Source organism: Salvia hispanica, chromosome 3 (assembly GCF_029641045.1).
Source record: "Salvia hispanica isolate PSC_SH4W2 chromosome 3, Shi_PSC_v1, whole genome shotgun sequence".
Lineage (NCBI taxonomy): Eukaryota > Viridiplantae > Streptophyta > Magnoliopsida > Lamiales > Lamiaceae > Salvia > Salvia hispanica.
Window position 1 is genome coordinate 28,085,209 of NC_142694.1, and position 16,658 is coordinate 28,101,866.

The window sequence follows — 16,658 nt, forward strand, 5'->3', positions numbered from 1 at the left end:
CAACTCTTCCGGTGAGTACAGCAGCATGTTGGTTCGCACGAGCTCCCCGAAGCCGAGGAAGTGTCTCCGCTACCACGATCAGACTCTCGCGGTCGTCGTCGCCCGATGGGGCAAAAGGCTGCGCAGCGGATGGCGAGAGGAAGCGGCAGCCGCAGCGGGTCCTTCGAGGTTGAATCGGAGGCCCCAGATGAACTAGACCGTTTCGCCCCCGCGCAGCTAACGAAGACCCTGAGTCAGAACATGCATAGGTGGTTTAGCACGCACGATCCTGTGTACAAAAGGATGTGCAAAGATGTGATTGACGCATGTCGGCGCGATTTAGGAATGCCACCCATTAATGATTATGGCGTCAAGATTGGGGGCGGGGACGTCGGAGGCGGCAGCGGCACGGGCGACGAGGAGGAGTGAGAGCCGAGGGTTGCATTTCTCTACTTTTTATGATTATGTAATTTTTAACTTAATTATGTTTTTTTTTAAGTATTATGTACTATTTTTTTAATGAAGTATTCGAATTTTTCTGTATTCCGTGTCGACATTTTAATTCCGTAAATTTTAATTCCGTAAATTGAATAATTGTGAATTTAATTTTATTGTGGGAAGTTCTAGTGGGAAGTCCTAGTGCAGGGGAAGTCCTAGTGATGTGGCAGTGGAATGAGAAGTCCTAGTGATGACGTGGCAGGAACTTTTTGTGGGAAGTCCTAGTGGAAAGGGCGTCACCGGAGATGCTCTTGGCTTTATAACATGTAAAATCCACATTTAACATAATTTTAAGCTTCAAACCTTAAAAAGACATATTACTAACACACTTACTCGATCATGAGTCTATGACTGCCTAAACTTGTAAACAGTAGTCAAAGAACATGGAGATTAAATTTAATCTAAGTGAGTGGTCAATTATTCTTTTGAAGAAGTCACATGGTCTCATTAGAACATCGAGCAAAAGGATGTACAAAATGCATTCATTGATTCTCGAAAACGATAATTTCTTTTAGGATTATTTGCATGTAAATACACAGATTTTCAATATTTTCTAGTTTTTTCCCGATCTTCAAGGGTTTTGGTGGATGAGATACAATTTCTGTCCGTCCGTTATCATATCGGCCTCAAGAATTTGGCCTCCGTCTTCTGATAATACAATGTATTTTGCTTCTGCATCAAGCATCCCCAGCTGGTGAGACACCGCTTCTATTAGCTCTTCCATGGTGTGAGGAACCCACATCACAACCCCATGTTTTCTTCCTTCTTTGGGATCCCATGGATGAAATGCAAAGACAGTGCACTTCTTCTTTGCATGTGTTTGCTCTGCTATAGTAACAATCATATTAATCAATCAATTTTCCACATTCTCACCAACATTCTTAACCTATAACAAATGACTACCTGTGACCTCGTTGGAACGGGGGCTATCCAATAATTGGGTCGTCCTCGCTTCTTCCAGGAGTCTGATCATGTTTTTGTTTCCACAAATTCTCCCTTCATCTATCGGGCTATTTCCCCATCTGGAAGACAAGTGAGATGTTTCAGCAGTTGGCTAATTTTACTAACAGAGGAAACAAGAGTGTGTATACCTATCTTTTGTCAAGACACTGGCTCCTGCTTCCACAAGCAACTTCCCCATTAGATACAATCCTTGAGAGGCAGCTACGTGAAGAGGGGTTCGATGATCATAGTCTTTTGAGTTGGGATCCATGCCATTGGACAACAACCTTCTCATAAAATCTGAATCTCCTTTTGCAACCACTGAGCACAAGTAGCTACCAGGATTGTCGATTTTCAGTATGGCCCCTTCTTTAGAAAGTAATGAAGCAACCTTGTCGTGCCCATTCTTAATGGCTTCGAGCAAGGGAGTGTTACCGAAGTTATCTGTTTAGAAAAACAAAAGTAAGTAATATGACAGAATTGTGATTTGAATATAAACCTGGTGTAGTTATTCTGAAGCTTACCTTCAGCATTGATATCTACATGTTCTTGTATCAGGAACATAGTGATATCTTCGTATCCTTTTGATGCAGCAAGATGCTGAGCATAAAGTAAACCATTTCATCACTATTACTTGACCACAAAAATGCACATCCAACTATATTTTTCTTATATAATTATATTTTGATGCCTCATAGAAACAAGACGATTAGAAAAGAGAGGAACAAAATCTTATATATTGGCTTCACTGGGTGATTGTATAACCATTTTGAAAGCATGTAGAAAAATAATCGAAAGAGAAGAATAAGAAAGCAGTGCACATGAATTACCAAGTTATTTAATTCATAATTTTACCAAACATTAACATGTAATTGTTTAAACCGTACCAGGGCTGTCCTTCCATCATAATCTTCTTTGTTGGGATCTGCTCCAGAACGGATTACACTTTTAAGTTGATACAAGTCACCGTAAAAAGCTGCACTATTCACTCTCAAAGCAAGATCAGCCTCTTGTTTACCAACATGAAATGTAATATCCGACTCCAATTGCTTCAGTCGAATATTAGATTCTTTTCCCTATCATAAGTTTATTATTTTTAGAACGACAAAGATTAGATTATTTTGCGAAGAAAGGAAGCATAATGGTACTAGACAAGCATAACTCTACAGTTTAATTACCTCCAACAAGTTAGTCAAGACTTTCCGCCCATCATGAAAACATATCTCGAGAATACTAGAGAAAGCTTGTTTATCAATACGGAGGAGTCTGCATAGCTCACATACGCGTACAGTATAGGGCTGGGGTATGTTGCAAAGAATGGAAATCTCTCCAAACGAGCTGTTAGACTCTAAAAGTGACACGGTTTCTTCTAATCCATCAGCCCCTATTAAAACCTCCTCCTGCAACATATGGCACCTTTCGTTCAATCTCATATCCTAAAAGGGAAATAAAGATATCTTACGAAAATCAGCCTAAAAATCATAACTAGTTATGCTGCATGAATTTCTTGATATAAGCCCTGGATATTTGCTAAAATACATCCATATGATGTAAACTAGAAAGATTTTGCATCAAAGCTCATTAGAGAATGTTTCGGAGGAACTTATGCAACATAATATAAAAGTATATGACTTGGAATGTCATACCAAGACACCGTGACAAACAAAATAGAGTTGATCCACAACACTCCCTTGTTCCATTATGACTTCTCCTGGAAGAAAAAATTCCTCATGGACTCGAGTTACCTGGAGAAAGAGATATGTTTAGAAACAATTAGTAGCCTAAACCAAAGAGTGGATGATGAATATTTATCATTTAAGGCGAGTCACAAGGATACATGCTAAGGAAAATTTACTAAATGGAGTATACTACAAACTCTAGTGTTTTCTCTCTACACTACATTAATTACAATCGTTGCATTATGTTATCAGAACATATTCGTTTATCAAAACAATGAAGAACATCATTGTTTATCAAAAACTGAACAGGTTGTCATATAAGTAGACCACCTGCAGTAGGAGAATAGTATATCTGATAGAGCATTCGATTATGAAATTACTTGATGATCACATGATTGACTTACAATTTGATTGTTGAATTCTGGGGAGCAACCTTTGAAAATGGGAATATTTTCTACATATGACTGATACAAAGTCTGAGATATCTGCAAGAAATAAACTATTGTCACTGAAAAGACCATTTCCATCCATTGAACTAACACATTAGTTATAACTTGATAAAAACAATGGACTGAAATATATCATGGTTGTAACACATAACACTTTAAACAATAAGAAACATCAGCCAAAATAGAGAGGAAACAAATTTAAACTAATATGCATAAATAAATGCACATACCTAAGACATAACTTTCCACTGCATAATCAATATGTGTTAAGAATTTAAAGAGGATCAAAACAGCTACATACACTAGCATCATCCAAGGATTATATTTCAACAAGTGATTGGGTCCAACTATAATGCATTGATCTTCAAAAGATGAGAAATTGAACACATTTGTTGAACTAAGGGGTAGGCAATATTGCCATTCAATTGAGCATTTTTACAAAACAGTGCAGGCTCACAGGCAAAACAGATAGTTCAAATCATCAATCTTTAATAATATACAAATCGGAACTCTACAAGTCTACATTGCAAAAGTTCAGCAATATGACCAAAATTCATAGTCATGCGCGCATACACACAATAACAGTTCTAACCATATGGTATAATAGCATCACTGCAATTTTCCAACTCACATAAGGTGATATGATCTGGCTATACATACTTTGTACAGAGTTTGCAGATTCTTACCTTGGCACGAATAGACATTGGGATATCTTGTAGAACAGAAGCATCAGTGAAACTGCTTTCATATTGCAAACGCAAGTGCCCTTTTATTTGATTACGTAATTCCTTTCCAAGTCTGTTTCTATTCATATATTTGGTAAGATCAGTCATTTTGTCTCTATATCTTACTGTCTTTGATCCTTTCACAATCAATGCTGTCATATTACCAATCAAATATGCACCAAGAATCATATCAAAGGAAACATAGATCATAACGAATATCATTTCTCTCAGATTCACGGCGTGTATATCTCCATAACCTGTACAAGAGAGAGACAAATATGATCAATTGAACAAATCTATAGATTCCGAACCTATTATATGAGAAAGTGACAATATAGTAATGTCAACATGGAGAAAGCAAAAGCTGAAGCGTTATTGAAGTTCTCACGGGCTAATAATTTGTTCATGTTCCCCTAACATTTTCTTCATTATGGCTGAATATAACGAAGTCTCATGCAAAATTGAATTTGCAACCAAATATTGTGATAGAGCATTTGGTATGCTTATGTGCAAAGTGAAAAGGACTCACCTACAGTAGCCATAGTGACAATGGCAAAATACATTGAAGTAGTGTAACGCGTCCATATATCTATCTCTCTGAAGTGTGAGTAACTATAGTCACCCAGTTTCAAGCTCCCAATCCATGTGTAACCTTCTTTTTCTTTAGGTATCATAGTAGCTAGGTAGTAGAAGATGCAAGCCGCTGTATGCGTGCAATAGAGTTCAACAGCGATTAGTTTCACTATTCTCGTGAAGAGATAATTGATTCTGATGTCTTTTTCCATCCTCTGGAAGAAATCTGTAAGTCTGCGAGCCCGTATCAACCTGATCCAAAGAAGATACCTCACCTCTTCTTTTCTTCCACAAGCCTATCGGACGTACATATTATATGCATGTTATCCAACTATGAAGGTAACGACACGCATAAATGTCACAAAAAGATAGAGGCAGACCTTATAGATAATATCCCAAGGCATGCAAGCTAGCAGGTCCGGAAAAAAATAAGATTTAATATATCTGCATGTGGAAAACCAAACAAAAGAAATTAACACACAATGCATGAAAGCATAAGAACTACAATGGAAAAAGATTATAATAAGTACCTTAGAGCGATTGGATTACGCTTGTAAATCATTTTGTAGGAATGATTGTCTCTGTAAGCGACAAAGAATTGCAAGATAATGTCGAAGAGGAATGCCACTTGGCCAACAATGTCCAAAATGAAGAGATTCTCCGGTAGTCCCCTGAAGAACCCGAACTCCATTGGTGTGAAGAATGACGAGTATATTGCCCATATTAGTATAAATTTCTCCCAGGCCTTGTACCACCTGCATGATTTCTTTATGAATCAATATTTCGGTGGTGAAGAAATGTTTGATCAGTTGGAGTAACTCTGCTTAACTGTTTTTTTGATCGTTTGATGGAGGGCCAACGACAGGGGTTACAAGATAAAGTTGTAGACATTTATGATCTCTATAAACGATGAAATGGGAGTGATGGCCAATATGCCATATCTACCTTGTTCTTCAAGTTTATTTTTTATCCTTGCAAATTCAAGAAAAACACATTTTTGGCAACAACGTCGTTGGATTTGATCCCAACATAGCAAATGAACACCGAAGAAATGTAATTTTTCGGATGTAATTTTCCTGTTTGAATAATGGTAAAGCTGATCAATGCAATGAAGTTGTAGTTCCATGTTCTAAAAAAAATTTCAATTTGCTTTTCTTTTTTGATTTGGAGTTTTCAGTTTACTATGTTAAGAAGGATGAATATGATACCCAGATTAACATACTATGTTAAGTGGGATAAATATATAATGAGGCAATATTTAATCGCTGCAAGCCGTTGTTACCACACGCTATATGCACATGTTACATGTATGATGAAATGTGGAATCCACAAAAAGTCTATTCACTAATCCTATATACGGGTTAAAAAGTACTCCATTTCCTATATCCACCTTTTGCAGTTTTTAAAATAAATCTCCACCTTTGAAAAATTAATAATTAAAAAAATGACATTAAATTGTTCTATTTTCCAATTCTCTTTATCGGATAAAGTACTCCGGGACTTCCTAATTCGATGTTTGAATCAAAAATATAGAATAATGAAAGATCAACCTATTTTTCACATTTATTAGAGGTCGGAATATTTATAGAACATCGTAGTTGATGCATCATTTCTAGAGGTCAAATTGTGTACTTAAAAAGATCTGTATGAGGTCCATATGTACAGATACGTGTACAAAAAATTCCAGTTACTTGACATGCTAGAAGTTTATTTGCTTACGTACAATATTTATAAATATCGATAAAAAAAAAAAAAAAGGGCTTTGGCCATACTAGTATTATTTAAATATAACCAAACGTAGACATATTATCTATCAGCTCGTTTTAAATATGAGCCAAATACATCTACAATAAACTACACCTAGTACAAATTTAATATTAAGAAACGTTTCTTTGTTCTGCAGGATATAAATTATGAGGGTAAAAAATTGGTAGAATATATATGGTCCGCATACTAAAATTAGAATAAATTAAATAGTTCTATAACTCGTGAACAAATCAAAATGGCACAATTGTTCTTTAAATGATGGATATATAGAGGGAGTAACTTAGTACTAGTAATTCATTAATTTCATCATAGTCCACCGGTAAGTTTTAAAAAATTATTTGAATTTTAAGAAAAAAATTGGAAAAATTAGTGAAATTTAGATTTTATTTTTATACAATATAATACTGTATATAAGGACACGAGTTAATAAACATACGGTTCACGTCACAAAAATAATCAAAGACAATTAGTAGAAATCAGATAAAAATAGTAAAATAAAGCTATACAATATTAAAATAAATGATTTAATATTAGTATACGTATCCCGAAAAATATGTGCTTATCTTTCATTCATATCCTCCACACGTCAGTGCACTTATCAATAAGCATCTAGCTGTATTCATCGGGCAAAAATGTGAAAGTCAAGTAAATAATAATTGGGGCATGTAAACCAGCTCAGACAAACAAATGGATTTCCGACACAACCACACCCCATTGTCTCGTATAGTATAACGTACCGAAACTGTTATACCGTATATTATATAACGAAATGAGTTACCTGTTATCTGGGTGGATGAACCAGCCTTGAGATAGGTCTTTCAAGCCATTGATGAGGTTGAACCTCCGGCGAGTCAAGTCCAAGTCCAGGTCCAAGTCCAAGTCAAGTCTGCCGCGGCGTGACGACTGGACTCGCTCTCTCATATCCTCTACCATGTATTCCTCCGTCCGGCCATGGCTCGAACCCTCTTCCTCACTGTGCCTGATTTTGAATGATTTCTTCTTAAACGACTCCATTTTCAATTTAGAGGAAAAGGAAGAGAAATGTTACAGTTAATCAAAATCTACTGTTGCATGTTGTCGGTGAGAAATGGAGGAATGGATGGATGTATTTATAGGAATTCATAAAACCACTGATATGCTTAGAAAGTGTAGTATCATCATTTATTTATACTGAAAATCTGAATGTACGTGTTGAAATGTTTATATAATGAGGCTATCAGGTTTTACCAATAACTTTGAATATTGGAAAAATATAGTAGTACTAGTATAACTATTTAGTGATCAATTTCTCACACTGAAATATTTTGAAAAAGTTAATCTCATATTATGATAATCATGAGATGTACATAATATGACAAAATAACTTGAAAAAGTTTAGCCACATATGATGATAATCATGATATATAGATGATATGATAAAATTAGTGTTGAAATGTCAAGTCAAACACATAAAAATGATTTCGCTTTGATGATTCATTGATAAAAAAAATTATGTATAATTTTGATTCATGTATTTTTGTTATAAAAATATACTACTATCATTTTTGTTTAATTATAAAATTATATGTTATCTGAGACCAAAATGATATTGGTTTGGACCTTGTGGTATGTCACTTTGGATTCAATTTGAGTGAGACATTTCGAAACACGTCTCATTTCAAGTGGAAAAATTAAATTAAGTAGTATTTATAATATGTCAATTTATTTGTTTTTTCTAATATATGACTTATTTATAATATGTGTGATTTATAGTAATAATTTATTTTGATTAAATTTCTTAATATTCTATAGTAATAATTTGTTTTTATTTGTGAGTTTAATATATTATTTGTTACTACTATTATTTTGTACAAGCCTAAATCATTGTTGCACACATACTTATTTATATAATTTTTATGCCATGTAGATATTGCTTATTTTTATTCGACTGTAAAAATAAATTAGTTATCATTAGTATTAGACATTTTCTCCGATTAGCAACTACTACTTTTTATTAAAAGTTGTACTGCATTTTATTAAGCTTGTTTTTTGGTGACACGGGAAGAACAGTATAGTGATTCTACTTGTTAATTTAGAAAATTAGGTATAAGATTTTGGAGTGAAGTATTTCTGAGTGTTATTTTTACGAATAAAGAGCCGGATTTTATATGATATTTTCAAATCCTTTTTTTTATTTGGGAATCAGATCTCTATGTGTAAATAGACGATGATTGAAATTTAACGATAGTGCCATAGTATTTTGAGTAAATTTATGGTCCTCGAATTCATAATTTCATATAAGTATTTAATGCTTCTCTACTGTCTACAATTTAAAATTTCACTTTGCCTCGATTTAAAAAAATACTACTACTAAAGAAAGTATGTGAAAAATGATAATGAAATGCAGATTTCATATTTATATAGTTCTATTAGTTTTATAATACAATGTAATTGAAATGTGATAGTAGAAAGTGTCACCTAGCAAAATGGCAAAAAATAACAAATATAAATATTATTATGTAGATAGACCGAAATGACCATTATAGATATTATTTTATGGACAAATAGAGTATACAATACTAAATTATCTCGTATACTTATTTAGACCTTAACTAGCTTAGTTTTAAATTTGAATATACTATATTAGTCCTTAATTCATGAATATATCTAGAATACAAAACGTGCTTAGTTTTTAGAGGCAAGTGCATCGATCCACCAACTTGGTCAATTCATATCGATTGCAAATGCATCCACCAACTTAATTGAGGTAGCTACAACTGTTTAAATTCCAATATCTATGTCTATGATAAGGATTAGTGAATAAGCGACCTTTCTTTAAATAAGGTAATCAATATATATGTAAAGCGAACTTCTTTTTAGTTTACTCAAAATAAACTAAATTATGATCATTGTGGGTCAGCTTCAATGTATTTACAAGCAAATTATTAAATAATAAAATTAAAGTACATAATGTCAATGAAAACCGTAAGCATAAACACAAGTTTTCCATGAATGACTATTTTATCATTATTTTGATAAGGGTAAATGGAAGGAAAAGTTAGGAGGATAAATAATTAAAATTCAGTATACACTCTCACTAATCACTGCTAATTAGGGAAAAAAAACTCATTAAAATTACTCCCTTCTCCGTGTTAACAAGGTTGGATTCCTTTTTGGGATATTTAGATTTCTCACTCTTATTTTATTCTATCTTCCGAAAGTATCTTTGTATTTTTAATTTTATTATTTCTATTTAATATATTAAACATTATTTTTTAATTACCATGTTAATATGAAATGTCTCTATTATCGGAACAACGATGGGGTATATTTATACTCGGCCAAAACACATCGAAAAGGGCACAACTTAATTAATTCTCTCAATTCTCCACTACAGTAGATCAGATAATTAATTAGTAATTGAATCAAGTCAAGAGGAGCTTAACTGTTACATTAAATTAAATTTTAAAAAAAGGCAATTATTGGAGGAAAAATTAATCAGTAATTAGTTTTGAGCCACACACTATCCTAATGGAAATCGACGAAGGAACAAACACACAAACAACTGTTATCCACATTATATTCACACTGATTAATTGAAGATGATGATATCCCACTTCAAGAATAACACAAAACTAATGTTGTAATTAATTAAGTCGACCTAAAACACTTTCATAAACAATTAATGGGATTGCGTAAAATATTCCTGTGCAATTTGGTTTTATGTGTGCCTTAACCACCAGTTTCTTTCTACTTCCTTTTTTGGCATACTTAAACAATAACAGTTAGTGGTTTATGCATCTGCGGATTCCCATTAGAGAATCATGACTGTTTAATTACTCGCAAAAATTCTTATAATTTGCTTATCATATAGTACTACAAGTTGCCTTATCTCCTTCTCGTTCACAATATTACTTTATTTAACGTCTCCTAAATTTAACTATCATGTCTCTGTCTGATGTTGTACATATCCATTGAGGATTATTGATTATAATATCAGACACAAACACACACTACCGAAAAATAATGTTAAAAGAACTTTTTTAACTGATAATTTATGTACCACCAACACATTAAAAAATGTCCTTACTGTTATAGAGTGTCCACACAATAGGACCGTCGCGGTGATGGAAGGGCGCCGAGAACGCGGCGTGGACATGGGCGGACCCAAATGGAGGAGACATTTTTCTATTAATTTTTTCAAAAAATTTATTGGTATTTAATGTAAATTATTTTATTAAAGCCCTTGATGTAAATTGTCCAAAAATATACATTGAAATAAAAATTAGAAATCTCAGCTCCTATCGATGTTTATTTCTACGCCCGCCCCTGGGCGTGGACGGGGCAGAGGGGGGAGGGGGTCGCCCGGCGGTTCCGCGGCAGCCTATTGCAGTATTGTCAGCCGTGACGGTCAAAAACGTAGTTTTTTTTTTCTTAATTTATTTTGTGATGGTGTGGCGGAAGAGTTTTTTGTGGCTGTGCTGACTGAGCAGACAAGTTTTTGTGGCTGTGGCGTGGCTGTTCCGCCTCTATTGTGGACACTCTTAGTGTCTCAATTAAAATTATAGGACGTTAATGGAAGCGTACTAAAACGGCAAAATATTAAGTTAATTTTTTCTTAATTTAGAAATGTTTTCATTTGCGTTCTAAATTGTTGTTATTTTTTAAAATTTTCCAACGCAAGTAATTATATCTCAATTTTTTTTTTCTTTAAAACTAAGTTTTTTGTAGTGATATGGTGTACTATAATTTATACACACAAAAGACATAAAGTGCATGGAAGTGTTGGGTAAAAAGTTAAAAGTAAAAATAGCCATAAAATGTTCGTAATTAATATTCTTAAACGCAGGAAATTTATTTTATGCGTATATTTTTCCCCAACTCAGCCAAAAAAAAAACTCAAATTTTAGAGTGATCCAGTGACAATGTCACAAATTTTGCGACAGCATTTTACAAATTTCCTCCATTAGTGTGATGTTTTTATATGGATATCTCGCTATAGTTTGTGTGTTTTTTAGGAAAGATTGCATCGACGTAGAAATCTCAAAATTCAAGACTACCAACTAAATTTGATACTCCATCTGTCCCATTCAAGATGGCCACATTCTTGAGTGTCATGAAATTTTTGAAAGTGTTATTAGGTGAAATAAAGTAAAAAGGAAAAAAGTAGTAGTTGAATATTTTAGAGTTAAGGCCAAAATTAGTCCTAAACATATGGTCATTTTACCTTTTTGGTCTTAAACTTTATCTTTTGGATTTTTGGGTCCTACACATATGGAAATTTGATCATTTTGGTCCTCCGTCAATAGTTCCATTAATTTTTTAATAGTCAACATGCTTTGCCCAATTTTGACCAGATTAGAATCTTAATTATGATTATTAAGTCCCTTTGATGGCAGCAGCGCGGGAATCAACAAAATCATCAAGGTGGAACCTCTTCCCGCTACCCGAGGCGTCGTTGTACCCTCCCTTCCCCTGCTCCAAGCTCAGCCCCAACGGAAACCCGCCGCCGCCGCCTCCAACGGTGTAACCGCCGCCGATTTCAACTCCGAGGCCGACTCCCATCCCGGAGACTCCAACCAGATGAGAGGAGGCGTCGCCCGAGCCGAGCTGCACATCATCGCGGGAGAAGGAGCTTTATTTCCAACCAAAGTATCATCGGCTCCAGCAGTGTAGTTCTGATAGCCTAAAATCTGCTCGAGGAAATCGTCGGAGGGGGTTTCGCCTGGATTGTTGGACATGATTCAAGTAACGGAAATTCAACTGAAATTCACAACTCATCGCAACCCTTCAGCTCTGGCTCTCTCTCTCTCTCTGTATATAATTGTGTGTGCGAGAATTGAATGTATAAGTGAAAGAGAGCAATGTGAATTAGGGAATAATTAGTGACTTAATAATTATAATTAAGATTCTAATCTTGTAAAAATTGGACAAAACGTGTTGACTATTAAAAAATTAACGGAACTATTGATGCAGGACCAAAATAATCAAATTTCTATATGTGCATGACCAAAAAATCTAAAAGATAAAGTTTATGACCAAAAAGATAAAATAATCATATGTTTACGACCAATTTTGGCCTTACCTCAGTATTTTAAAAAAAAACTTAAGAAAAAACTAGGACGGCTCAGTTTTGAAAAAAAAAAATTTAACTAAATAGTACTCCGTATAATGTATCGATTGACGTCCTATTGTTTTTAATGTAAGAAAGCAGAGAATGACTAGGCAATACAACTTTCATTTCAGTGCCATGCTATGTACCACTTTGAGACCTGCCTTATTTTATGCATCAATATTAGGTTGAATAATTTTTTTATTATAGCAGTTTCTTTTATGAGGCTTTAACTGCACTAGCAAACTTTTCATCACTATTTTAACATTATCAATTTTCTCTCTGGAATAATGGAACCTTTGAGGCTCACATTGATAGATAAAATTTACTTGTCAACTAACAAACTTTGATAAAATTTCGGTTTGCGCTTAAAATAATTATTGAACTTTTAATTAAGTTTAATTTTGCTAATGAGGCCAAATTTTCAATTAATAAGGCTCCCATATTTAAGTCAATATTAGTTAATCAGATGATTTTGAAATCGGTATCCAAACCCAAAAGTTGGTCAAAAGTGAATGATTTAGAGTCTGTTAATAAAATGTGTTTATTTGTAACAGCAACACATAAATAATAACCCCGCTCCCAATTAGTGATGAATTTTAAAAACAGTTTTGTCTAAGTGGCAATGGTTAGTTTTGGTTGTTAAAATACATGTGCTTACAAGGGATTTTGATCCCTACTATGCATTTAGCCAGCCCTATTAGATAATAATATATTCATTAATTATAATGTTAATATCTTTTTAATAAAATAATATGGTGTATCAAATAGCATCCCCTGTTTTGGCTGAAGGCACAGCAGGGATCCAAACCCGCTTACAAGGCAATAGCACTTGACTTGAGTAAAACTGATTCTGCATATCTTACCAAAACTGAAATGCTAACATAATCGATTCCCTCCCTCAAAAGCCTCTAACTTTAGATTCTCGGATGCAGTAGCAGATCCAGAACCGATAAATAAGGAGGGGGTGAACGAGAACAAGGATGAAGGAAAATAGTTTGAGCGTGAACGAGAACGGCCACTAGAGATGTCTGTCCTCCTTATATAGTCCAGCTGCTGAAAAGTCTTACTTTCTCGTCCAGTTCTGCCTCAAGTTCCTCCTTTGCCTTCTTTTTGGTTAGTATATGAATTTGTTCATGCACTTCTCCTGTGCTATCTCACAAAAAATCAAAACTTTAGAAAATGAGCTATTTATATTGCAAGTCTTATTTTAAAACTATGTAGTAGTACTATTTACATACTCAATTACTGGAGTATAATTTATATGCATACTTTATAGTTTGTTTTATTATTTTGGTGCGTGATTAAAACTGTTAAAACTGTTTTTATGTTAGCATGGTTTTATATTTGTTCAATTGGGCTAAGTATAAATTGCAAAATCGCTGACAACTAAGTGCATCTTGCTCAACACACCAGATTCCAGGTTTCTCTGTGAGCTTCTTCTGGAATTGGGAGATTTGTTTACTGTGGGGACAGAATAGTCTCTTCTGAAATGCTTTGAGAAAGCTTGCCGTTATCAAACCAGAACGAGAGAACAACATTGTTTTGGGTGCACTCTCTATTTTTTAATTATGCAAACTCAATGTAAAATAAAGGATCTCAAAGAATATGAGATGATTGACTGTTTTTAACTTTTTTCAAGGTTATATTTGTAAAGGTATATTTTAATGAAGAGGGTAAACTTGACAAGCATATACATATAACTAGATATCAACATTTTTATCTTATACCTATCAAACAACAAGATGCAATACCAATCTCAAATCATCCACAAAATATATCTTTCTAACCATTATCTTGATATGCCTACCACACAAGACACCAGAAGTTGATAGTATTATAATGTAGGTGGTCTTTTTTGGTTTCTAATTTAAACAATTAACAGAACGTACATGAGAAATCTAGTTAGGTGGCAGATGAACATACCATCTACTTCTGGATATTAAGCAATGACTTTGCTTCGTTTAGCCCCTCTAGCAACTCACTGCTTGTATACTTGCTCAGCATTTCCAGCTTCTTCTTCTCTAGTACTTTCTTTTTTATCTCCTCCTCATCCGGCAGGGGCACGTGAGCAATAAACTCTCTCTCCTTCTCCTTCTCCTCTCTCTCTTTCATTCTCTCTTCCTCGACCACATCCTCTTCCTCCTCAAACAAGATTTTCGACACAACACCCACTTCCACCACCTCACCGCTCTTTACAGCTCTCCTTGCTTCCTGTTTTATCTTCTCCATCTCCTTCCAGTCTGCCACAGCTGCAGCCCTCATATTCTGCTCTGCTGGTCCTTCAAGTTTCTCTAAAATGCCATCCTCATCATCCCTATAACCATAATAACTTGCATCGATCCTTTTGTATATATCATACCTACAAAAAAAGAGTATGTTAGACAACAGTAGAGATTGCAAAGACATTTATACTGTTGATTTTTAGCAAAACAAGTAATTCAGTGAATGAGTGATTGTAGATCAAATTTGAGAAAAGCAATACGGCGTTGCAAGTAAAACTTTCCATTGGCCATGTCCAATAATAGTGCAAGCCTAATAATCACCATCAATTATCGCCTAAATACCACCAATCTCTTAACTCAGATTGCAAAGACATTTAAACTGTCATTTTCCTACTTCCCATTCCTACATAAACTAAGTCAACATTAGTGACAAGGAATCTGCAACTTTACATTTAATTAAGAAAAACAATGTAAGTGTTTCCAAATAAGTTTGCTTAGCCAACTTGGATCGCTAACTGATGAGTGATGACAAGTAAGGAAGTTCATAAAAAGAGCTTTCTGTGAGGTTACATCATTTCAAAATCCAAAAACCATAGAGGAGGTCTTTCGAGGATCTAAACCTATAATCAGAAGTAACTTTTTTCATAATTCAAAGGCAACGGATTGGTAATATAGCTATTCAACAGAGAAGCAATGCAATTTCTCAGAAAATTAGAATCAATAAAGACTAAACACTTATATTTGCTAATCCAGGCCTATATTTCTTCTATTGCTCAACATCCTACAATGTGTGTGCATAAAGTAGCAACTGGCATACATTAAGAATTTCCCTCTCAAAGATACGAATTAACTTTAAAGTACTGGAGATATCTACATCTGTTCAAAATTCAGGAATTTTATTCACAATACTTCAATATTAATTGAATCTGCAATAAACAAATTACCTTGTGCGCCTTTTCCTCAGTTCAGGAGGCTTCTCGAACAACTCCCGAACACCAGGCAGCTTCTTGGCGGCGCCAAAGTACCTATAACCGGGACCCCTGCCGCTGGGGTTGGGCACGTCGACAATGTTGCCATCCAAATCAGTCATCTTGGCGGAGTGCCTCGAGTAATTATGTCCTCCCAGCTCCACGATGCGCCGCTCCCAATGCACCTTCTCTCGGATGAGCTTGTTGATCTCGTCGTTCAGGTCCCTGATGCGGTGCTCTCCAAGGCCTTCGTTCTGGATCTCAGCGACTTTCCGGCCGATTTCGCGCATGATTTGCTGGCGCCACTTGTCGGCCTCCGCCAGATCGCGGCACTCCGATGCCAGGTAAGGGCGGCGCTGCTTAGGCGGCCTCTTCTCCTCCTCTTTCATAGTGATGAAACGATTCAGCATGGACTGCGCTTTCTCTTCGTTCCGAGCCATGGCGGAAGAATTGGGGAGAAATTAGGATTTTTGGTGGAAGGAATAAACCCTAGATTATGAGGGAGATTGGGAATTGCGGTCTATCTGTTTTAAATTTATCGTATATATGTATATACTGTTTACCGAATCCGTTCAGTTGTCGTAATGGGATTTTATGATTTATGTTAAAAACTCAATGGGCTCTAAATTTCATTTCGGTCATATTTGTAAAAATCTATATGCCCACCAACATCAATTAGAATATGACATAAATTATAAATATTTGAGATCATTAATTTTTACTAGATTTCTAGTATTAAATTGGATTAGAGGTAATGCATCT

At 34.8% G+C, this 16,658-nt stretch overlaps 2 protein-coding genes across 5 annotated transcripts; both read right to left on the reverse strand.

Moving 5' to 3' along the window:
- Positions 1 to 872: 872 nt before the first annotated feature.
- LOC125216441 (potassium channel SKOR-like) lies at positions 873 to 7,771 on the reverse strand. 2 transcript variants are annotated; one of them, XM_048118152.2, is made up of 13 exons: positions 7,391 to 7,771; positions 5,376 to 5,600; positions 5,226 to 5,289; positions 4,802 to 5,141; positions 4,234 to 4,529; positions 3,503 to 3,583; positions 3,066 to 3,164; positions 2,598 to 2,819; positions 2,307 to 2,495; positions 1,944 to 2,019; positions 1,569 to 1,863; positions 1,381 to 1,499; positions 873 to 1,302 (listed from the first exon to the last, which is right to left on the reverse strand). In XM_048118152.2, the coding sequence occupies exons 1-13, from the start codon at positions 7,624 to 7,626 to the stop codon at positions 1,049 to 1,051; spliced, it is 2,496 nt and encodes an 831-aa protein (XP_047974109.1). In that variant the 5' UTR covers positions 7,627 to 7,771; the 3' UTR covers positions 873 to 1,048. The 2 variants fall into 2 exon arrangements, with proteins under 2 accessions (XP_047974109.1, XP_047974108.1); XM_048118151.2 differs by having other exon boundaries at positions 873 to 1,305.
- Positions 7,772 to 13,426: 5,655 nt separating this feature from the next.
- On the reverse strand, positions 13,427 to 16,426 carry LOC125215497 (pre-mRNA-splicing factor ISY1-like protein). Of its 3 annotated transcripts, none has more exons than XM_048116928.2 (3): positions 15,873 to 16,426; positions 14,630 to 15,065; positions 13,427 to 13,850 (listed from the first exon to the last, which is right to left on the reverse strand). In XM_048116928.2, exons 1-2 carry the CDS (start codon positions 16,334 to 16,336, stop codon positions 14,633 to 14,635), a joined length of 897 nt encoding a protein of 298 aa, XP_047972885.1. In that variant the 5' UTR covers positions 16,337 to 16,426; the 3' UTR covers positions 13,427 to 13,850; positions 14,630 to 14,632. The 3 variants fall into 3 exon arrangements, with proteins under 3 accessions (XP_047972885.1, XP_047972884.1, XP_047972883.1); XM_048116927.2 differs by having other exon boundaries at positions 13,427 to 13,855; XM_048116926.2 differs by lacking the exon at positions 13,427 to 13,850 and having other exon boundaries at positions 14,408 to 15,065.
- Positions 16,427 to 16,658: the final 232 nt, after the last annotated feature.

What these genes read in the sequence shown, in the direction of transcription:
- LOC125216441 (XM_048118151.2), bottom strand. Translation starts at nt 7,626, where the DNA reads ATGGAGTCGTTTAAGAAGAAATCATTCAAAATCAGGCACAGTGAGGAA. An exon ending in TGTCACTATGGCTACTGTAG is followed by an intron (nt 4,530 to 4,801) that starts GTGAGTCCTTTT and finishes TCTCTTGTACAG; the next exon opens with GTTATGGAGATATACACGCC. An exon ending in CAATGTCTATTCGTGCCAAG is followed by an intron (nt 3,584 to 4,233) that starts GTAAGAATCTGC and finishes TATTTCTTGCAG; the next exon opens with ATATCTCAGACTTTGTATCA.
- LOC125215497 (XM_048116928.2), bottom strand. Translation starts at nt 16,336, where the DNA reads ATGGCTCGGAACGAAGAGAAAGCGCAGTCCATGCTGAATCGTTTCATC. An exon ending in CTGAGGAAAAGGCGCACAAG is followed by an intron (nt 15,066 to 15,872) that starts GTAATTTGTTTA and finishes CTTTTTTTGTAG; the next exon opens with GTATGATATATACAAAAGGA.